This window comes from Leuciscus leuciscus (assembly GCF_965113295.1).
Source record: "Leuciscus leuciscus genome assembly, chromosome: 19".
Lineage (NCBI taxonomy): Eukaryota > Metazoa > Chordata > Actinopteri > Cypriniformes > Leuciscidae > Leuciscus > Leuciscus leuciscus.
Window position 1 is genome coordinate 38,772,669 of NC_138743.1, and position 25,226 is coordinate 38,797,894.

A 25,226-nucleotide genomic window follows, 5' to 3' on the forward strand; every position below is an offset into this window, starting at 1 on the left:
AACTGAGAGATTGCTGGTATGAGATGATGGTACAGATGAACTGAGGGATTGCTGGTATGAGATGATGGTACAGATGAACTGAGAGATTGCTGGTATGAGATGATGGTACAGATGAACTGAGGGATTGCTGGTATGAGATGATGGTACAGATGAACTGAGAGATTGCTGGTATGAGATGATGGTACAGATGAACTGAGGGATTGCTGGTATGAGATGATGGTACAGATGAACTGAGGGATTGCTGGTATGAGATGATGGTACAGATGAACTGAGGGATTGCTGGTATGAGATGATGGTACAGATGAACTGAGGGATTGCTGGTATGAGATGATGGTACAGATGAGCTGAAGGATTGCTGGTATGAGATGATGGTACAGATGAACTGAGGGATTGCTGGTATGAGATGATGGTACAGATGAACTGAGGGATTGCTGGTATGAGATGATGGTACAGATGAACTGAAGGATTGCTGGTATGAGATGATGGTACAGATGAACTGAGGGATTGCTGGTATCACGACAGAGAGTGAGAGTAACGTTGATGAACACTGACCCAGCAGCAGCTGCACGTAGATGGAGAACTGCCATGGCCAGAAGAACATATAATGTGCCATATCCAAACAGTCTGTGGGACATGGATGGAAATTTGCGTTTCACGAGGGATTTAGGATTTTCTAAACTTTATTTTATTTAACACATATAAAGATATATATATATATATATATATATATATATATATATATATATATATATATATATATATATATATATCAGTGGGGATTTCTTTAAGACTGAAGCTCGGCTTCCCCTATAATGGCAAAAAATTAATGGTCAAATATGTACTATTGTGTTAACATTTTATTGACTAAAAATGCGTCAGAACACGTTAATCTCAAGACGAGTTGGTTCAGAATCAGCTCCATATAGCAGGTCGGCTGACTCGATCTCCTTCTCATTCCCGTAGCGTCACAGTGCATTTCCCTGTTGAAGCCCAACACACACACACACACACACACACACACACACACACACACACACACACACACACACACACACACACACACACACACACACACACACACACACACACACACACACACACACACACACACACACACACACACACACACACACACACACACACACACACACACACCAGCGTGACTTCAGTGGAGCTGCTCTGAACAGTTTCTTTCAGTGCTTCGAAACTAGACGGTCATTGGATAAATGCTGTGATTATGTCCCGCCCGCGGACGCTCAGCGTCTCTGGAGTGAATGAGGAGTGGGCTGGCCTGGACTCCGGCTTCTGCCTGATGATTGGACGGTCTGTCGAAAGGCTGCGTCTCCTTTTGATTGACAGCGATTTCATCCAATAAAAAGTCTCTGATGCTGAAGCTGTTCGAGCTCAGTCCCATCGCGGACTTCTCAAGTGTAGTCGAAACACAAACTGCTGCAACCTATTTCTTGGTATTTGCTTGTCGAAATTGCTAGCCAATTTTCATAATACTTTTCATTTTCACACAATTATACACCATATTCCTTGTTTTAGTTTAACCGAATTCCCACATTTCCTCCGTCGAGTTTAATATCTTTTTTAGATCGTTTGTTCATTCATTCATTCATTCATTCAGTAGGCTAGGCTAGCGTCGTGGGGTGAAACTGCACACGATGGCAGACAGTGCTAATATTGTCGACCTGATTTTGGCGAAGCCATTTGAAAGTCTTCCTTATGAGGAAAAACTTAGAATTAAACAGCAGGGCAGATCATATACCTAAGATTGATTTAATGCAAAAGATAGGGAAAAGTAACAGGTCTTTTCAGCTCTCCTGTTATAACAAAGTTGGCTGGCTGACTGGAAGTGTTGTGACAAAGAAAATGTACTGCTGGCCATGCCTCTTGATGAAACCATCTCACGGATGTGTTGTTTGGTCAAAGGTGGGGTTTGGAGATCTATCTAACTTTGACAGGGCAAATAAAAGACATGAAAAGAGCAATGAACATTTGAGTTCATGTGCAAGATTAATGTCCGTGTAAAACAAATAATTGCTGTGCTTATATAAGCTTGTCTTGTAACCGATCGATCCATTCTTGCTCATCTTGGTTGCTGTTCAGTCTGTGGCTGGAAAACACACACACACACACACACACACACACACACACACACACACACACACACACACACACAGTGGTGATAGAATATACAGTATAGACATACAAGTCATGTTACAGATGAATGCTTTCTAAAATAACAAAAAACAGTCAGATTAAAACTGATTTTGTTTTCTTATAAATATATATATATTTTTTTTTTTATTATTTAGAATTATTATTATTTACCTTCAAGCTTCTCCTGCAGTTCTTTTGCATCATTGTTCTTTTGCATTTTTCCCAAAATGGTCAAAGTGAGTTTAGCAGCACCATCCACTTTACACTTATCAATCATACACGTCACGATATCACATCTTTCTGCTTGCTCCAGTTTACATTTGGGGATTTGGAAGTCTGCCACACCTTCAGTCAAATGCCACTGAAATACTTTCAGTTCTTGAGAGTCCAGCTTTTCCAGAAACTCAAGGAGGATCTCAGGCACAGGTCTGTTACCTACAGCTAATTACAAAACACAGTTGTATTGTAAAAAAAAAAAAAAAAGAGAAGATTTGTGATGCCAAAACACAACGACTTATTTATGACAACTGTTTGCTCAATATAAATGAAACAATGCAGCTCTTCAGGGTGGGGTTATTTAAATCTTTAAAAAAAAAACACACACACAAAAAAAATTTATCTATCTATCTACATATAAAGTAGTCAACAAGTATTTGAAAAAAAGTATTTTCTTTTGCTTACCATTTGAGCTGTAAGATTCTCTGCGTACATCTGCAACAGCTGCAAATAGGTTTTATTAATTCACATAAGTAACTGATAATTAAATAAATGCAGTATTGTGAAGTCTGGATTTCTTTATTACATGTTCGCTCCAGACATTGCATAATGTTAATTGAGCATATGCTTAAATCACTGCTAAAACAGGTGTTTTATTGTCACATACCCATTGAAGAAACACTCTGATTATAATCAGCTGAAAAGATAGAGAGAAACACATATATCTGAATTATTTAAATAGCATGACATAAATCCTATTTGCAGCCAGTTAGAGAAGCAATAATGTACTTCGATGAGTGACTGGGGCAAGTTGTAAAAGACAGTAATGTCAGATTGTAAGGTGTTAGTCTGGAGCCATATTCACAAAACGTGTGGCCAAAAGTAGCTCCTAACTTGCAGATTTAGGAGAAACTCTTAAAAAATAATGGGCGTATCAGTCATAATTTTAGGACTCCTCAATTGTTGCTCTAAGAGTATTTCACAAAGCATTTTAGCACTAAAACAAGCTCCTAAATCTGTGAAAAGTTAGGAGTAGTCAAGAGGAAACTAAGACCAAATCACAAACAATCCTGAAATGGCTTTTTCCAGAAATCCGCCTCAGCAATCCGCCCAACGACAATGTACACCAATGAGGCAATAGAAGATAGAGCTTTGAGTGCTGAGTCTTTTCTTTCATAAATAAAATAAATGTTTTGATTTATAGATTTTAATCTGTGATGACATAACATAAAGGTTCATTTATATACAGGCAAAATGCTTTGAATGATGGAGAATAAAACATAGTGGTCAGGTTGAAAATAATGTCCCATCGTTTGCGCTAATAGCCTTGTGAGCAGCTAGCGGAGTTCAAGTTCTGGCTCGTGGGCCTTTCCCGTCCCCCATTTCTCTATTCCACTTCACTTCCTGTCACTGTCCTATCATAATAAATTTGTCACTCGAATTCTGCAATCTCTCGAGATGCAAACATGTAAGAGGCTTGCAATTAGCTGAACATATACTTGTTTAGTTTAATTAGTGACACTTAGCCTACATTTTAAAATCTTTATTTAAATATGGCAACATTTAAAAAAGATATATTTATTTGAATATGGCAATATTTTTATTTTAAAATCTTTATTTGAATATGGGACCATGACACCTAGTTCTACAATATTTCTATGATTAAATCACTGACAGAGACCCCTCCCCCATGTCACGTTGTATTTCAGGCAGGAAGACGAAGACAGACAGATCAAGTTCAGTACACTCAAAGTTTAACCATAATACCCTAGGTAGGCAGACAGGCGATAGCAAACACAACTTAACGTAACAGTGATCGGACAGGGAATGAAGGCAAGGGCACAACTTTAAGTAACAAACACAAACGAGATGATTAATAGAACACAGCTGGTACTAATGAACTAATAATGGTGAGCATAGTAACAAAGGAGTGGCGGGAAAACATGTGACAAACTGAACATAATGGTGACACCCCATCAGCCAATCACTGTGGGCATAGTTAAGTGTGTTGACATCCTCCATAGCAGCGAGGTCAACCCCGCCCTTTCTCTTAGCTTAAGATTTCTCTCTGTGCCTAAGTAAAAGTTGGTCTCAGCAGCTTTGTGAATAGGTTTTAAGAAGAAACTCTTACCTAAGAACCTTTACTGCTATTTAGGAGAACTCTTAGTGGTAAGATAAAATGTTTTGTGAATACATCCCCTGATAAACAAATACTTATTTTCTTTACATTGGCTTCTTAACATTAGCTTTAAATCACCAAGTTTAAAATTGCATCTGGCACTGGCTCTGGGAAACACGTGGCCTTTGGCTTGGGCTTATGTCGGGTCTGTGGCAGGCATGAGTTCTGGCTCAGTCTTATTTACAGCCTTATTTCCTGTTTGGCATTGGTAGTGCATGTCTACATCACTAAATTAATGAATGAATGAATGTATGTATAACATTTACAGCACATATGTATGTTCGCGTGCCTGATTCATCAGCTGACCACCAGTGATGGGAATAACGGCGTTATAAATAAGCGGCGTTATTTTTTTCAGTTACAAGTAATCAAATGAAAATACTGTTTCCTCCGTTACAACGCCGTTATAGTTACTGACACTAAAATGCGGCGTTACAATAATTGAGCTCACTGAAGCTTCATCTGAGTAGGCTCTCTCTCAGCCATAGGACCTGCAAAGTTTTTTTCGCTGGAGTGTGTGTGTTTATGAGGCGCCGGACTGGACAAAAGTGAACCAAACGCCGCGAGCATGCTCGACATTGCGTGAGAGAAACCAGGCATAATGTAGTTTGTTTTTAAATTAATTACACATTTCAGGAATAGAATATAGCCTATTGGTATCATCTGCAACACTTTAATTAGTTTACATGGATATAAAATAAAACTACAAAATAACCTGCAAGGAACATTCAAAGAAAACATGTATGTTTGACCGGTATGAACATGTGTGGCAAGACATGTCTAGAATTTGGCTTAAATAACCTCTGACGATGACATTCTCTGTAGGTTATAAAAATAAACCCCGAAATATTATTTTATTATTATTATTTATGTTAGTACATTGTTCAGTATTATATTGAGAGCACTTTTTGTTAAACTGTTTACTTTTGTGAGGAAGAAAATACTTTAAGTAGGCTATAGCCTACAGTATGTCTACCAGTTGTAAAGGTGTGTGACAGTTTTATCATTTTAATTTGCACTACAAAGAGTGTATGTGTATTTATATTTTTATTACTATTTATTTATTTTTGGTACATTTCTTAAGAAGCTTCATTTATTTTTAGACTTATTTGTTGGCCAGTTGTGATCTGTGCAATAAATATTAAAAGTTCTAAACCATCTATTTTGTTTTGTTGTTCCATTATAGTAATTATACTATTTTACTTAAGAGGTGTCTCTCACATTGTTCCAGAGCAACATTAAAACATTGTAGATTAGTGTACAATGTTTTTATAATAATAATTTATTCTATTTAGTGTCCATTTCATATATTTAACATATTTAATATTAGGGGTATCCAAGTTATTTCACATATTTAAACTTGTTTTTTTTATTTTTTATAAAGTAACGCAATAGTTACTTTCCCTGGTAATTAGTTACTTTTGTAATGATGTAACTCAGTTACTTAGTTACTTTTTGTGAGAAGTAACTAGTAACTATGACTAATTACTTTTTTAACTAATTTAACTTACCCAACACTGCTGACCATACTACTAGTGTTTGGCCCCAAACTTGATGAAGCTCATAACAAATGTCTGTATAATCTTACCTTGACGTATTTTGACATCCCATACAATTCCTTTGTGATGTTGCGACATCAGTTGAAGGTAAAAGTCCTCATTTGGAGAATCAATGAATACTTCAAAGAAATTTGGTTTAAAGGGCTTGTACTTGAGTTGTAACTTCTATGATAAAGAGAAAGGAAAGAAAGTTAGGTTAAGAAAGGTTAAGAAAGGTTAGAAAGTTTTGATGAGGGCATTGGTGTCATTTGGGCAGGGTGGGGGGAGGGGATGGTTAGGAGAGTTTATGCACTTTTTAATCATATTATTTATACACAGAATTATTTTGCTCTTAAAGCAGTTTCTTACAGGTATGCTTTTGGGGGCAAAGCGTACCAATATCGGGTTCTTCCCCTCGGCCTAGCATTATCTCCTCGCACTAGAGCTTAGATTCTCTGCCTGAGCCCGAGCCCGAACTTGACCCGCGGGCCGGGTCGGGCCGATATTTCCCGTCACTATCCTTGGGCTGGGCCCTTGATCATGCAACGTCACGTGTCATTCGCAGCGTCTCCTCCACTCGCACGCATCACACCGGTCATGCTGTGCTGTACTATTGTGTAGCTTAAGTGCAACATGGAGCTTGAAGAAGTAAAGAAAAAAATTAAAACAGGAGAATTAACTTTGAGCAAATTTGGAGGAAAGTTGGAGGTATGGAAACATTTTAAACTGATCGTGGCGGGAAGTGACAACATGTGTGTTGGCTTTGTCGAGTGCATTAAGTGCGGCATGCTGCTCGCCTATGACAGCGAAAAAACGGGGACTTCGACGATGAACAAACATAAAATATTATAATGTTATTTTTTTCCATCTATGTTGATTATGAAAAGTGAACAGTATGAGTATATGGGACGACGCGCAATATATCGGGAGACATGAGTGGGTCAGACATGATTTTGTCCACTTCCTTAAGTTTTGTTTTGTAGAAAGCCTTTCTTTAAAGTGAATTTCGTTCAATTTCTTAATTTGAATAATTTTTTCATCAACCAATTGCCCGGCGAACCCTCCACTCTTGTACCGCTCACGCTCACCGGTAAAACGATGTTCGTTTGGATTTAATAAATAAGAAGCAAATATAGCAGACAATATAATCATGACATGGAGGCGCCGGCGAGCCGCAGTCACTTGCATTTTGTACGTGAACAGAAGCACATCTCATCATAAATTAAATCAATGCACGCGACACTGAATTTACAAATGGACATCTTGCTTGATGCATGAGCACACATATTATCTCGAAATAATTATATGTTGAAATAACATTATTAATAATAAATCTTTAAGAATATTTAATTGAATGCTGAATGTTGTGCTTGTTCAATTTAATTAAATGTAATTAAATAATTTAGATAATTAAAATAATTGAATATTAAATATTGAGTGGCCAATTTTTGCCCATTTATTAATAGTATTTATATAATACAGGCTATAATTGCGCAGCTCCCCCATCAATGATCTAGCACCCATTCAGCACCTGCGTTAAAAAAATGATCTGGCTCCGCCCCTGGTTATAACGGCCCACGTATTAAAAATGGTCGGGTTTAAATCGGGCTCGGGCTCATAATTACAGTTAATGTGTCGGGCCGGGCCGGGCTCGGACACAACGTGCACGGGCTCGGGTAGGGTCGGGCTTGCTTTTTTGGGCCCGACCTAAGCTCTACCTCGCACCGATGGCGGCGTGTACACGCCGCAGCGCCGCAGCGCCTCAGCACTCCAAAAATTGGTACCTTTTGTGTAGTCTAATGGCAGTTTACTTTTTACTGAGTGCCACGAATGCAAATGCATATGTAAAATACAGTCAGCATGAACTGTTCATCATCGCTTTGATGCCCAGGGGCTGTATTTTCCACCAGGAAGATCCCAGTCACGACATAACGGTTGAGCATGTTAGACCACCGGGGTCTCCGTGGATTACTCTCCCAGCTGGAAAGCAACAGAGGCGATGCAGAGAGAGGAAGCAGAAGAGAGGCTGTAGAGCCAGGGTACAAGCTAGGCTAGGCAGAGACCCACACAAGCCTCTACTGCCGAGCCTCTTCGTCACAAACGCAAGATCTCTTCCTTACAAAATCGAGGAGCTGTAACTTATTATATCCACGCAGAAAACCCGGACTGCTGTGTCATGGTAATTACGGAGACTTGGCTCAACCCAGCTATCCCAGCAGAGGCTAGACTCCGGTAAGAACAGAGGAGGGAGGCTTTGTGTTTACACTAACAACAACTGGTGCACAAATACCGTAATAACTGACACTCACCTGGAGTATTTATCAGTAAGATGTCACCCCTTCTTTCTGCTACGAGAATTTAGCTACTACCATTACTTTATTCATTACGATGTCAGACACTGTAATTCGCTCTGGCCCTCTTCCTGTTTGCAGGAGTGATGAGATAGTTAGTAGATTGTCCTCACTCAATGGCTGGCTGTCGAGATGGTGTCCGCAAAATAATATAGAATTCATAGACAATTGGAAAAGTTTTTGGGGCAGACCTGACCTGTTGAAAAGAGATGGTATTCATCCCTCCTGGGATGGTGCTGCTCTTCTCTCTAGTAATATGGCACATAGTCTTAGAGATCAAACATGAAGGATTCTTTAGTTTGTATATAGCCCACATTGGAACAAACAGTTGATGACTTTATTTTTGACAAAAACATACTATACTGTATATATTTAACATATGAGCAGAAATTGGCAAACAAAAGCTTATTTGATGTGGCAGTAGTCTATTTTACAGTAAAAACTTTATAATCTATCCAAAACTAGACAACGAAATGTTGTCTTTCATATTTTGTCTGTAACATATCGTTTTTATGATATATTAGGGCATATAAATGTTAATTTGCAGTTTAATACGTTTCTTATACAAAACATTTTATTTCAACATATTTCAGTCGATTTTTACTCATCTCAGTATAGCAATATAGTTTGGTAAAAGCTGTTCATTCATTCACACACAGACACGCGATTCAGATTTAAACAGTCTTTTGCGGTTTACAGACACTATTGCACATTTTCCAGGTAAAAATTTATTATTATTATGATAGTGTTATTCCTCACAGCGTCGCGAGACGGCGTAAACAAGTAGCCTACATTAATCTGATTAAACTTGATGTGTTTTATCCAGCTGATGTGGGCGTTCACAGGTTTGCATGTATTGCCTCAGATAATTTGCGTTTGAAAAGCGCGCGCTCTCCGTGGGTGTGTTCACATTAGCAGATAATGAGTTGTTATGAGCTGTAATGAGAATGACTGACATCTCTCTCTTTTCATACAGATTACATAAACAGAGAATATTTGTTTTAGTTTTGAATTAGATCATTTAAAAGCAGACAATTATATGATTATAAAGATATATAGCTCATGCCTGGGTGAATAGTATTCACTGAGTTTTGTTTAAGTTCCTCCACGTGCTCCAAAAAAAAAGTTCACTTCAGAATTACTAAGTCTAGTTTCAAATATAATTCTTTTAAAGTGTTGGGGCTTAATATAACAATATAGCTGTGCTGGCTACTGTATACAGGCCACCAGGGCACCATACAGACTTTATCAAATAATTTGCTGACTTTCTATCAGAGTTAGTACTGGCTGCAGATAAAGTACTAATTGTTGGTGATTTTAATATACATGTAGATAACGAAAAAGATTAATTGGGATTGGCATTTAAAGACATTCTTAACTCTATTGGAGTTAGACAACACGTGTCAGGACCTACTCATTGTCGTAATCATACTCTAGATCTAATATTATCACATGGAATAGATGTTGATGCCGTTGAAATTCTGCAGCAGAGCGAAGACATCTCAGATCATTATCTAGTCTCGTGAAAACTTCATTTACCAAGGCTGCAAAGCCGACTCCGTGTTACAAATATGTTAGACCTATCACTTCTGCCACTAAAGATTGCTTTATTAATAATCTTCCTGATCAGTTTCATCATCTCAGCATCCCGGATAGCTTAGAAGAACTCGATATTGCAACAAACTTTTAACTCTCTCTTTTCCAGCACTTTAGACACAGTTGCTCCTTTGCGCTTAAAGAAGATTAATGAAAATAGTCCAACGCCGTGGTACAGCGAGCACACTCGGGCCCTTAAGAGAGCAGCCAGAAAAATGGAGTGACACTGGAAGAAAACAAAACTAGAGTTTTCTCGCATTCCAGAACAGAAGTGGATCTGTTTGCATCAGAGGAATCTACCCATTGTCTGCTTTGGTGTTGCTAACAGCTTTAACTTCTCTAAAAAAGCTGTAGAAGATTTGCAGGTCCTATCGGTTGCAGACTCATGCCTTAATTTTTCCCCTGGACTGCTCAAGGTGATATTGTTCCCTATCCTGATCACGTCCCTAAGGTGCATTCATCAACCTTTCATCTTGTTATTAATCAAGCCTTAAGCAAATTAGTATGTACATCCACCACTCAGACCAGTGGCGTAAGACTGAATAACTCTGTTGGCCCTATTTTAACGATCTGAAACGCAAGTATCTCAAGCGCAAAACGCAAGTAACTTTGTGGGCGGGTCTCGGGCGCTATTGCTATTATAATGGCGGGATAAATGACTCTTGCGCTCGATGCAAATCTAAAATGTGCTGGTCTAAAGTAGCTTCATTACTCATAGGTGTGGTTTGGGCGTAACGTGAAATAAACCAATCAGAGCGTCATCTCACATTCCCTTTAAGAGCAGGCGCGCTTTTTCCAAGGCGGATTCCTATTATAACGGCGGATTTGCCAGGCGCACGCCAGGAGCGGTTCACAGCCGAGGAGACCGACGTTCTCGTCACGGCCGTAAAAGAGAGAGAAGTTACATTGGGGATGGAGAAACACACCCAAATTAACTTCGGTTAAACAGGCGTATGATAATTTGGGTAAATGTGTAAGCTAGATGTATGCTTTTATAATAAATTGTCCTATCTATCTATCTATCCATCTATCTATCTATCTATTGTAATAATGTATGATTTGCAAAAATGAAAACAGCTGCTTCTGAGTAGATGAGATAAGCAAAGTTTATGCGCGTTGTGCACACGCTGCATTGATTATGGCCAAGCATGCGCCCTTAAAATAGCATATGAATAACATGCGCAACGCATGTTAGAATTGTTTTCTAAACCTGCTAAATAGTATCAGCGAACGTTTGCGCCGGAACACGCCTCCTCTTTTCGCTGAACCGCCCCCGGGAGCGCAAATGCATTTGCTAGTTTACCGACGTGCGTCTGTGGAGGGAAAAGTTCGCTGTGCGCGGGTGCAAAATAGGAATGATACATGCGTCGGTGTACAAAGTCTATTGCACTGGGTGCAAGATAGGGCCCTTTGTATGTTTTGGATGGCACAACCAAGGTTCTGCCACTTTCAAACAAACTATATATTACTGGGTTTTGGATGCAGTCTCCCACACAAATGAGGCATGCGGTCTCACTTTGCTTCGAGGCGTCAAGGGGTGTGTCTTTGCAAGATGTTTTTGCTGTGGTAGGCTGGTTGTCTCCACACACATTCATTAGTTGAGTGTTAACCCCAGGTTCTCAAATATTCTGGGGTTGACTCATTACTGTACTTACAGCTTTGTGTCGCAGTGTTGATGTTCCCTCGAAAGATAACAATGTAACCTGAACCTTATTCCCTGAGATGGGAATCAGACGATGTGTCACGTTTCCATACTTCAAGTACACCTGTGTGGCTTCCTGTGAGGCGCCATTTAATACACATAAGCATGCATTACGTGGCATCACCCAATGTCATCCATGGCCAATGAGATTGGGGTTGACACAAACACACTCTGAAGGTGTTCACATAGCATCAAATGCATCAACACAGCGTCTCGTTCCCATCTCAGGTAACCGGGTTACATACATATCCTTGAGACATATTGTGATAGAAGACTGTAGGAGTATGCAGAAAAATAGCTTTCACACTGAACTACAATCAATAACAATACAATAATTACCATAGGTATGATTTCAGAATTACATTCAGATTTCCTCATTTTCTCCAGCGTCTTCAGTGAAAACCAAGTTTTCATCAGAAGTGAGCATTCAGGCCCTGGCTTTGAGATAGCCTTGCTATCCGTCTCATTTTCTTCAACAGCCTACAGAGAGGAAATGTCATACTTTTCAAAATGTATATATTTTTTCTTCCATAAAGCCAAGACACTTTGAGAGTCAGGAAGGGGGATCATCTTCAGTTTTACTGTTCATTTCAAAAACACTTACCTCTAACATTTTTTTATCACTTGGAATCAAGTACACATGAAGAGTCAGGTGAGATTTCAAAGTTTGATAGATCAGTGCTTCACAGTGATAATTCACAGGGAGGCCACTCCTCACTAGAACACCTTTAGGGGAGAAGGTGTGGTCCAGAAGCTTGGCATGGAATCGAGTTAACTTGCATTTTTCAAATGAAACTCCACTGTCTTCAACATGAAGAATTCTCACTGCATCTTTAATGGGAGATCCACCTGTAATGTATTGAATTAAATCATTATATGCAGGTGCAAACTAAGCAAGCATCATAATAAATGCATTTTTAACAATTTATTTAAACTGATTTTTCTTGCTTAAAACAAAACCAGCTAAAATGTAAATCTCTTAATCACAATCAGATACTGTGGCACTGATATATATATGCTAGACAAAAGAATGAATACAATATAGCTAGATGTAACAGTATGACTTTATGTAAAGCTGCTTTGAAACAATGTGTATTATGACAAGTGCTGTACAAATATATTTTACTTGACTTTTTGAATTTATTATAATAAAATTACCTAAACACAGAAAGTGAGGTAGATAGACTGCCGTCAGTTTTCCTGAGATGATGGCAATATCCATTAAGGGGCCACACGGTGTAAAATGCTCCATTTCTGGAATATCATTTACACTTTCCCAGTCATGAATGAGATACTCCAGTTGAACATCACAGGAGCATTCAATACGAAGACCAGTCCTCCTGCATTCATAACACCCGGATGCTAGATCCACTCTGGTGAACAAAGATTAATTTAGGATTACCATTGCTGTAAACAAAATATGTACAATGAATATAAGAGATGCAAATATGCAGCAGGTACAGCACCTGTACTTCATCTGTGCATCATTTGAGATCACAGAGGGTTCAATCAGGTCCCATTCAGTTGAATCCTGAGACAATATGTTAGGAATTAAAGATCAACTACATTTCAACAATTACAACTGGTTAAACATTTGTTTTCTGGAGTAATTAAATATTTCAAAAATATTTTTTTTTACACTGAATAAAGTCAACCCAAACCATTACACCAAGACAATAGGAAAATAATCAGAAACATCAGTGTAAAAGCTGGTTAAAAAAAAAAGAAATCCAATTAACTGCTTTTTTTTTTTTTACTTACCTTGACACTGACACAGGTTCGACATTGTCTATGTGATGCTTGACAGAATAAAAGATAAAAGATCATCAGCCATAAACTGCCATCCTAACAACAGAACATTTTCTATTCAAATGTAGAATTTTGTTTTATGTTCCTTGTTCCTTGTTGGGCTCTGGTGTGTCCCAGTATACTGATCACTGAAAAAATGTGTTTTTCTTTCATGTTATTATCATGAACGACCAGTGGATAGGTGTTAAAATGTGTAAATATAACATTTTAGAAATTGAAAGTTTTTGAGATATAGTTACTTCATATTCATAGTTATGATTTTAAAGCCCTCCCAGTCAAACCAATTGGCTCACATGCATTTAAACACTACATGCTTCTCAAAATTATAGAGAATTATTACTCACGTCTGATGTTGTAGGCTACAGGGCCTTTTATTTTAAAGCCAAGATAGAATGATACAAATCCTTGACCACGCACACTGGCTGGATTGTGTGGGGTTACTTCAATCTGGTTAGCTCCTCTCAGAGCAAACACCCTGTGGTCTCGAACCTCCCCCTGAACTCGTTGAAGATCCTGGATTTCAGCTTTCTCATCACCTTTGGTTAGAACATCCATTTGATGTTGGTCTACTTTTGATCTGTGCACGATTCTCTGCAAATTTTCACCTTTCCCAAGGAAAAAGAGAGGCACCAAGTACCGTGAGCGCAGGTGCTTTCTGTAGGTCCTCTCAAAGGCTTGATGCATATATTTTACACACTCTGCGAGGTTTGGCCGGTTTGGTGTCCCTTGTTTCTGTTGATCTTCTTCAGGCCAAAACAACAAAAGCACTAGCAGATAAAACTCTGGGTTCCTGTAACCCTTTTCATCCTGCCAGTGTCTCCTTAGTATGTTTTGAAGCTCTTGCTTTGGCCTGAGGTACTGAGATGTGGGTAACTTGTTGCACAAAATTATATTGGCGAGAATGTTATTTTGGATATCATCAGCATTATTTACACTGCATCTGAGGATCTTCTCCAACTCTGTCTCACAGATGTCTTTGTCTAAGAGATGCAGTAACCCTGGAAATGTATTGGCTTGTTTCAATTCAAGAATTTGCTGTTCACTTCGGGCAGCCTGTTCCTCCTGTATCGCATACCTCCTGTAGCATTCATCAACATCTCGTTGAAAGTATGGTGGTTCCTGTTTATCAATGCTTGGTTTTGAGTATGTCATATAACACTGAAAAAAATTAGTTTTTTCATTGATTTCATCTTTGAGGTTCTTGAGGAAAGCATTATAGTTTTTAAGTTTTTGGTCTTTAAATGAAGAGCCAAGAGATGTGACTGATGTTTTCCCTCTCAGAAACTCTGCCCATTGTGGACTGTGCTTTGTGAGAGCATCAAAAAGAATCTTGATAACTTGGATGTAGCCAAATATGCCCCTTATATTAAAGGCGTTGGGAACATTGTTGTTTCTAATATCTGATTCTTGCTCTCCTCCAGCTTTTTCTGACTCTTCTTTGAATGCTTGCTCTTCTTCAGCTTTTTCTGACTCCTCTTTGAATGCTTTAGTAGCAGAAACTGCATGCTCTAAAACTCTACGAGCATAAATCGGCGACGATTTATCCTTGACTGTTTTCCTCAGTCTGTTTTTGTAAACTTGTCCGAGTGTGTCTCTAAAAAAAGAATTCTTTGGATCTCTTTGAATTGCTAATTTGGCAAACTCTTCAGCCTTTGTGTAGTCTTTCAGTTTGATGTAATAGAACCGTGCAAGAGCTTGAGGATAGAAGGCATCTTTATAATACAGATTCGAGGCAAACTTCAACACAGATATGCAGCTGGCCATTTGGAGGTCTTCTTCCATGATGTCAAGAATGAGTGTTGAAAACTTGTCATCCTCTTGTTCACCTTTTTGTCTTGTGATCAGAAGGTCTTTGCAAATGTGTAAAAAGTCAGTCTGCTTCTTTAATGCTTTCACAATAGAATACAGAAATTTGTGTGTTATGTCACCTCTTGTCATAGAGCAGGTAAACAGCATTTGCATACAAGCATCAGCAATCATAGGATGAGCAATACGGACACATCTGTCCTCACAGTGCTCTGCTGTGTATATCACCAAAAGTTCCATGAACGGAGTCATTATCTGTTCGAATGTTTCATGAGACTGCTGACTTGCAAAGAATTCCTGACACAAAGTTCCATGCAAGCAGGAGCCTGGTATGTATGAATTTAGCAGGGCTAAAAATGAGAAGAGTTTTGTGTTTGTAGAATTCTTGTTGGCTTTGGCATAACGTTTTATGCCATTTTTTATGAGATTTTTAACTAAATCCTTTCTGAAGTTTCCAAGCATTATGTTATAGCTATGAAACTTCTCAGAATCCTCTCCATGCTTGTCCTTGATCACTGCCTTGTGTTCCTTAAACAGAGTTGTTTCTTCTTGTAAAAGCTCCATTTTGAGTTTCACAGTGGTGCTTCTGGGAATTGTTTTCTTGCTTTCTACATTCATGATGATGAGCATAGGAATGTTATCTCCAGCACTTCTCTTTTGAAGCTCCTTATGCAAGAGGCGTGATATTTTTTTTCCTTCTTCCCCAACATCCAAAAGGAGAAGCACTGTGTTATGATTCTTTTCTCCTCCCTCTTTGAAAAGGCTGATGATGTCGTTTTTGATTATCATTATGTCAGAAGTTTTGTCTGGCTGAAGTCTGGCACATCTGAGCTGTTTCCTCAAGTCCCACAGCACCCGCATAGCTAGTGTTGATCCTCCACTACCTGGGTGGTGAAACAGATTGATGGTTGTCACATTCCATTGGCTCTTTTGCTGCACATTGATCTGCTGGATCAAGGAGTCATAGAGGTCTCTCTTGACAAACAAGGAGCCTTCATGTTCCAAACAGTAAAAGTCTATCCACTGGGGTTGACCTCCTTTAAGAAACTCACACTCTAGGTCCTTTGCGGACAGACGATCTAATGGCACATCTTCATACATGTTTGCCCATAGTATGTCAAGACAGGATTTGGAGAAAATTTCTTTTTTTTTTACTTGTATTTTGCCACCATTTGGTGTTGGGAGCATGAAAAATTGTGGGGAAGGTGTGAGGGGTTCGGCGCATTTTAGAACTGACCGATAGTGTGGCACACAAAAATTTCCAAGCATTCTGTTGAAGCCCCTGAATTTGTCATATCCTTCATGTTTCTCAGTAACTTCATTGTGTTTTTCCCTTAGTCTTTTTTCTTCATCTTCAGACAGGTTTGCCTCAAGACTGAACTCATCTGATCGTGTAAAGTCCCTTTTGATGCAGTTTAGGATAATCACGACAGGAATGTTTGCTTTGATGTTCTGCCCATTTATTTCCTTGATCAGGTGTTCCTGGAGAATTCTTTTAAATGGCTGATCTTCATTCATCTTTTCCTTGATGTCTAGCAAAAGCAGCACAGTGTTCTGATCCCAATCATCTCCTACCAGAAAAAGCTTGACCACTTGCTTGGAAAGCTCTGTGACATCCAGGGCAGAGTCTGTCACTCTGGCACATCTGAGTTCCTTTCGAAATCTCCAAAGAACCTGCATTGCGAGTGTCGAACCGCCACTCCCTGGCTGGTAAATCAAGGGCATATCAATGACGCTCCATATTTTCCTTTTGTTTTTGTTAACTAACTGAATCAAATCGTTGTAGCCATTCCTTGTCACAAATTGTGTGGCTTCCTTTTCTGACCAATAAAAATTCAGCCACTGTGGTGGAGCTCCTTTGAGAAAATCAGCTTCTTTTTTCTTGGCATCATCTGGGTCAATGTTCTCATTCTCAAACTTGTTGGACCATACAATGTCAAGAAGTGAAAGGCAATCTATGACCTCAGTAGAGATTGGAATTGTCCCACCCTTAAATGAAGGTATAGTGTGACCTTCCATTATCGACTAAAGGGATTTTTCAGGTCATCTGGTGTTAGCTGAGTAAAAAAAAATAATAATAAAAAAAAAAAAAAGTCTGGATATAAATACACGATTATATCACATTTCACAGCTACGGAAGCCCTGAACAGCATGGTGAAAAAAAAAGAAAGAAAACGTATCTCGTTAATTCGAGATATTAAGTCGTTATTTCGACATATCTTGTTATTTCGAGATATGAACTCGTTATTTCAACATAATAAGGGGACATTCCTATATGTCGCGGTATGTTCTGCTGCGTCAGTCTTCCACTATTGCAGTGTGAACTGATATCCAGTGGGCTATAACCCATTAGTCAACTAATCACACATTTATTAATTTAATTACTTAAGTTGAATATATAGCCTACTGGAGAGAATAGGCCTATACTAAACCATAATGAGCATTTATAGGCTATTCCGCACTCAAGTGCACGCATTAAGCTTGCCACAAAGAACCGGCAAAAGTAATGATTATGAATGTGTCAAAAATAGCAAGGAGACATTTTAATTGTTTATTAATAAACTAGAGATTTCTGTGTCAGTGTCGGCTGCAAAGATGAAATTGATGGTGCTGACTCGCCATCTCTGCTGTAGAGAAACGCTCCAAGAGAGATATGTACATTTCATATTCAGAGAATAGACCATTTATTTTTGTTTTGAATGGTTTCATTTAAAAGTATTTCAAGCTTTCTTTAGTTATATTTCTCATGTCTGTAAGCAAGTAGCCTTTGGTTCATTTATGAGACAAGCTCCTGTTCACGAGCAATGCAAGTGATCTCGCCGGCGCCTCCATGTCCTGATTATATTGTCTGCTATATATTTTCTTCTGATTTATTAAATCCAAACGAACATCGTTTTACCGGTGAGCGGTACAAGAGTGGAGGGTTCGCCGGGCCCGTGAGCGATTGAGTGGATCGCACTGACAGAGCGCAATATTGAACACCGCTCCGCTTTGCTCACATGCTCTGGTTGAAATAGTCTTGGCTATTGGACCCGCCGTACGTGTCCGACCCGCACCCGAAACATAAATATTATTACACCTGTTACATTAAATATACACCGTGCAGGCATGTAGCGTGGCTAACTGAACAAGACTATTTACAAAAACATATGAACTTGATAGCAGTTCTGACTATTTTTTTTTCTTGCCGCAGATTGGACGGGTATATTTTCAAATGTTGCTTCACAAATTAATTGTATCACTGAGGTGGTGAAGATAAATAACTAGTATTATTAAATAGACCCATTTAGTTAAAGACATTCCATTTATGAATTTCAGTCTCTCTACCTCTTCCACTCTGAAAGCAAGGACGAAAGCTGACGTGTTTCGTAGGCATTTAAAAAAAATGTTCCAACCATTTGATATCAACAAGTTCTTTCTTTGTTGTCAAATGAGTTTTCGAACTAATTTTTGGTTTATTGTTTGTTGATAATATGAAGGCTATCTGATTGTATCATTATTTATTCAAAATTATTAATATATTACAGAGATGTTACTCATATTGTGTAATATGAATAAATAAATGCAATGCTGTTGTAATCAGTAGTCAATAATTAAACAATTGGTAATTAAATCAATAAATTCTTAAGAATTTGCTTACCTTTGTTTTTTGTCCAGTAATGTTTCATTGTACTTAACGGGTCCCAGAAAGAATTGTGTTAAAGTTTATAGCCCACTGGATATCAGTTCACACTGCAATAGTGGAAGACCGACGCAGCAGAACATACCGCGACATGTAGGAATGTCCCCTTATTATGTCGAAATAACGAGTTATGTCGAAATAATGATTTAATATCTCATAATAACGAGTTATGTCGAAATAACGAGATATGTCGAAATAATGATTTAATATCTCATAATAACGACTTATGTCGAAATAACAACTAATTATGTCAAATAACGACTTCTTATGTCGAAACAACAAGTTAATATCTCGAAATGACGAGATAAGTTAAGTTTTCTTTTCTTTTTTTACCAGGTTCAGGGCTTCCGTACACAGCCTTACAATTTGCGTGTAAAGTTGAATTGCATTTTTGATCATTTTCACCAAACTGTCATGGCCCCCAGAATATTGTGTTGAATGAATATCTGCACAAACAATATATAAAATAATGACTAGCCTCTGCTTTTAAACAAACAAACAAAATGTTTTATTTTAGCCTCATGCATTCCTTTTTTTATCAACACTTATATGTTGGTAGGTTTCACAAAAAAATAAACATTAGCTGAGAAAATCTTGTTTTTTTATCAATGATTACATCTGGATCACATTCAGATTGATGATCAAAACATAGATTGCGTCGATAGTGTTCATCAACACCCCCACAGCTTGCACAGTCTTACATCTCTTCATAGGCTCTACATTTAATTCAGTAACGTTAAAAAGCTTTGATTTATAAGCCGATTAATGTTTGATGGTCGCATTGGCTTGCATATACCTGGGCTGTGTTTCATTTTTATGCCTTTCCCTTGCTAACTTCCCTCCGTCTCGTTGTCTCGGATGTACGTCATTGCAATCGTTGCACGAGTGCCCACTAGAGACAGAACCCTTGAAATGTGTTTAAATGGCCCTTGATCACTGAAATCCGCAATGGAGCTGAATTATTATTTACAGTTTTCTTCCTCAGGAATTTGTTTTGTGCACCATTCTATTAGCCTGGAAATCCAGACCCAAATCTGAAAGATGAATGGTCTAACATCGACTAATGAAGCTCGGCCAGCTTGAGGGGCGGCACCAAGCATGCATTTGAAAATCTCACTGCACGCAATTGGATAACACTATGGCCAATCACAACAAGCCCCATACGCTTAGCTACCAGCAGAGCTGACTGGTAGATTAGACTCTTGCCGTATCCGGTCGGCAAAAGCAAACAGCAAAAACGTCCTCCTTGCAAAGGAACGATTCGAGCGGCGTCTTCTATTCCTGTTTTAGATAAAAAGTACATGGTGAGTGGACTCGCTCCCTCAGTCAGAAGCGAGGGGTTGAGGGTCCGTCCAAATAAACTTCCCTCGCCCACTTGACAAAATTGAATGCACTTCAAAATGGTGGTGGGGATTCCTCCGAGGGGAAGTGATTATGGAAGTTCATGAGTGTTCATGAGCTTGCCGCTTATGACTTCATGACAGCACGCCACTCACACACACTCAGTCAGTCACACTCACAGTCAGTCAAAGAAAACACATTCAGCATGACTGAAAGAAAAAGCAGCACAATCTGAAGGTATTTCACTCCAGTTAACAACGATGAAGCTCCATGTGACATTTGTCAAAAAAACAATAAGCCTTTGATGTGGCAATACCACAAACATGACATCTAAAGCATCTAAAAGTAAAACACCCTAAAGAGCACGACGACGTCCCTCCATAAAGGCATTATCCAGGTACCAAGTGATAATTAGATTAACTGAATTATTTAAATAAAAAAAGTCGTCACCTTTATTTATATCGCAATGTTGTTTCCGATATTAAGTTATTACATATGCCTATATTTCAAGAGGAGCAGAATATTACACTGCATATGGATATAAAGGTTTAAACCGGACATTTTAATTTAAACAGAAGGATTTTTATAAATACATTTTATACATTTTTATTAGCCTATATCAATTTCTGTTATCTTGTATCTTATAGTAGATATCCTTAAAGGTGCATTAAGCAACTTTTCATGTTAAAAATACCCGTTTTTCTAACCCATACATGCTTAAACAATTGCCTGATGGGCTGAATGAGCCCTTCTCTGATCACTGAGATTGTCTCTATAATCCTGTAAAGTAAAATAAATAAGAGGGATTCGGGACGGAATCGACTGGGCGTGACGTCATGCGCGTTCACGCTCACCTGGCTATGTCTGGCAGGTTTGTGTATTCGCCGCCATTATCCGCATCAGCGAAGACAACTCAAGCGACTTTTGCAAAAGTAGAAGATGGATTCAAAGAGACCGGCTTCTAGTTCATCCCAAACCCCAACGCAAACTCCACGTAACCGCGTGCACAACTCTGGTTGCAGTTTCGCGTGTCGCCAGAAGGGGGCATAGTTCTGCAAAAACTCAGAGACTTGCTTAATGCACCTTTAATTAAATCATTAACTTTTTATTTTATTTAGGCCTGTGTATGTGTATATATATATATATATATATATATATATATATATATATATATATATATATATATATATATATATATATATATATATATAATTGTTTTGCTTAATTGTTTATTAAATAAATTGATGTCGAGTAATACCTCGGGGAGATTTATTACCATAATAAATTCTGTATGCCTGTAACACAGCTTTATGTATTATATTTTATAGATGACTTCCAGAGAGCATCAGAAATTACAAGAAGCATAGGAGAGATGATACGGAGGGATTTCCAATTATCCATGTTACCAAATCCCTAGCCGGAAAAAGTTGATGGAGGGTACAATTAACAAAATGTATGGTCACTGCAAAGTCTGCCACTAGTCTACCACTTTTTTTCTACCAAACAAAGTAATGGCAACATTACAACAAGCTACTCATGTGATTCTCACAACAGACATGTGACCTCAAGGTCCACAGAGGCATTTCTAACTGTGTCCTGTCATTTCATTGACAACTGGCAAGTAGGGATTTGTGCTAGAAACCTGAAATTTCACTGCACAGCTGACAATATTAGTGCAGAGCTGAAAAGAATATCTGAAGAATGGGGCATAACTCAAAGGGTGCATGCAGTTGTCACAGACAATGGTGCTAATATGGTTTCTGCAGAGCATAAGTCTGGGTGGAGGCATTACCCATGTTTCGTCCACACTCTGAACTTGGTGGAAAAAGATGCGATAAAAGCATCTCCTGAGATCTCTCACCTGCTGGAAAACTGCAGAAGAATCGTATCATTTTTCCACGACAGCACAAAAGCCACAGAGAAGCTTAAACAGCTACAAAAGCAACTAAAGATGGCAGAACATAAACTGATTGTTTCAGTTGAAACCAGGTGGAATTCAGCTTTCTACATGTTGGAGAGGCTACATGAACAAATAGATCCAGTTACCACAGCCCTCTGTCTACTTGGGAAGAGTGACCTGTGACCGATCTGTTATCCACCTAACCATTGAGGCCTGGAAACCTTTTGAAGAGGCAACATGAGAAGTATCAGCAGGAAAACACATTTCTGTCTCAAAGGTAGTTCCCCTAGTATCACTGCTTCTCAGAGCAACTGCTGCTAGTGAGCGTCAAGGCAGCTCTTTTGCCACAGAACTGGCACAGCAATGTCAGCGCAGATGCTGTGGGGTTGAAACCATACACAGTCTCGCTGCTAGCACCTTCCTTGACATTAAGTTTAAGCACCTTGCATTTACTTGACAAAGATCATGTAGAAGTCATGAAAAAGCGACTCTTGCCTGAAATGCAGGATGTCCACTTGGCCACATCAGAGAAGGCTGCTGCACCACCACTAGAAGATACCGCAACATCTGTCCTAGGGTCTGTCTCAGTACCTACAGCAAGTTGTGCCTCATCATCAGTAGCCGCGTTCCCATTACCCTTCAAATTGCGTGAATTGGAAATACGCCCAATGGAAACATGTCAATTTCGCAAAAACTCCCATTTATCGCAAAAAAGTTTTTACGCTCGTATGAGGGGTTTTTTCAGGCAATTCGAAAAAGGAATATTTTGCAAAACTGCAATGGAAACAGTTTTTGCGCATTTACAGTCACCTGACGTAGATGACGCGGTGTGTTTGGACAGAATACGAGACAGAGCTCTTTATTAAATTCATAAAAGACAAAATAATTTTAAGGGTAAAAATGTCATCATTCTTTTGTTCTATCAAAAAAGCCATTATAGGGGAAAAACGTAGAAACATCATGTGAGCTTTATCAAAAATGTTTTGTGTGACGTGTTATGTTTTTGTTATATAAATTGCTATGTAAATAATGTTCAGTCAGGTTTTTGGGGATCATAGGCAGTGAAGGACACATCTATGCTGCCTTCAACACTCGATCAGATGAAGGAATCTCAGTAGACAGGAAGTGAAGCAAACACTGGATGTGTTGTTGCCTTCCTACCTCCGTATTCTGCCTGAACAAGAAGCATTTTACAGCTTTCAGATGCAGCAAGGTGGTTGCTTTAGTGAAGAACGTAAACAGGGCATGACTGTATGCTAGGGTACTATCCGATTTGACTAAATTATTTGCCTGTTGCCTTGGAGCGATTTGTATCATGCAATACACTAAGTCGAACTTTGAAGTAATACAAGATTGAAAAAAAGACTAAGTACAGAAAATTTAAAGAACCGCAATGACAAGATAAAACAAACAATGACAGTCAACATGATTGTTATTATTATTATTATTATCATTATTATATTGTTATTATTAGTTAGTCAACGTATTGCTAAGCAGTGACATTTGACAGTTCAAAGTAAAAATTTTGGGATTTGATTTTAATTTATTTGTTTTTAATTTTATTCATTTTGTCCTTAAAAAAAAAGTCTAATAAGATTGTCACGCTTCGTTTGCACACAATGAGGATAAGGACATAACCAACTCGTAAACAACACTCACTATTGAAAAACAACAATACAACTGGGTATTCATGATGTTGACTGACAAAGCATTGAAAAAAACGATCAAGGAAACGGGTGACAGCTGTAACTAATAAACAGAACTAAACACACTCAAAACTCGCCCAAACAGTCAAGAAACACAGAAGCTCCCTTACAATTGTAGTAAAGTTGTGTGTTTTTATTATCTCTATATTTGAGTTTATTGTTTCATAGATAAGTGTCATTCTGTGTAAATGTACAACAGAGCATTGTAATTCCTGGAGAGGTAGTAAGGACGGGTAAGATATATGTTTAATATTTAAAGTGAAGCTTTGTTCTATACAGGTATAAGATTAATTTTCGATTTGCCTTTCATAGTAAATCACAAGTGAGAGTTAACATTGCGGTTGTGTATAAGATAAAGATCTGCAAAGACACTGACACATTCCAAATATCTGCTCACCTGCAGTAGAGAGTATTCCTTCTGTTTTGAAGAGTCATTTTCAGGATTGTGTGGCCTCTGTATTTCAGAAATGTGTTGATCAGTTCACTTCACACTCAGCACTGTTTCAGAATCAGTTAAACTTCTTTATAAAGCCACACCCATATATACTACAACACTTCTAGAGAAAAACAACAAGCCCAGACATATTGTCACATTGTGGGTTTTGTTTCTTGTTCCTTGTTCTTGTCAGTGATGTGATCCTGCCATGTGTTCCCTTGTCTGTTGTGTCATGTTGTCATTGGGTCATTGTTTAATTGGTCACAGGTGTCCCTTGTCTTGTCATTAGTCATTTGTGTATTTAGCCCTCATGTTTGCCCTGTGTTTTTGTCGAGTATTGAATGTTTCATGTTATGTCGTGTAAGTTTATGTTCTTATTTTGAGTTCCATGCCTCTGTATTATGTTTGATCACGTTTTGGAATAAATTGCATTTAGGTTCTCACTAGTGATGGCAAAATGAGGCTTCCTGAACCACTGAGACCTCGCAGCTTCAGCCAAAGGTTCATTACTCGAAGCTTCATTCAGCATTGCTCACTAGTGACACCTAGCTATTGTGCAAAGAAATAGCAGACACATTAATTCATTCTGAACCAGCGTGTGTCCCCCCTCCCCCCGGTCTGTTTTATATTTTTATTTTTTTATTTTTTTATTTTCTTCTCAGTGTTAATGTCTGTAACCTTTCATTTGCAATAATAAAAATACCTGAGCAGACATTTGTCCATTGCCTGGGTATAATATAAAATATGTAGGCTATCTTTCTCTGTCTGAATTTACTTGTGCAGAGACAACTGTCAAAC

The 25,226-nt window shown here is 38.5% G+C and overlaps 1 protein-coding gene across 1 annotated transcript; it reads right to left on the bottom strand.

Moving 5' to 3' along the window:
• Nucleotides 1-904: 904 nt before the first annotated feature.
• Nucleotides 905-24,445, bottom strand: LOC309482462 (sterile alpha motif domain-containing protein 9-like). The gene is made up of 12 exons (XM_082147829.1): nt 24,390-24,445; nt 13,902-17,070; nt 13,510-13,547; nt 13,215-13,279; nt 12,907-13,121; nt 12,353-12,597; nt 12,088-12,228; nt 6,150-6,285; nt 3,050-3,079; nt 2,848-2,886; nt 2,338-2,607; nt 905-2,119 (listed from the first exon to the last, which is right to left on the bottom strand). The coding sequence occupies exons 2-12, from the start codon at nt 17,041-17,043 to the stop codon at nt 2,109-2,111; spliced, it is 4,332 nt and encodes a 1,443-aa protein (XP_082003955.1). The 5' UTR covers nt 17,044-17,070; nt 24,390-24,445; the 3' UTR covers nt 905-2,108.
• Between the last annotated feature and the right edge of the window lie 781 nt (nt 24,446-25,226).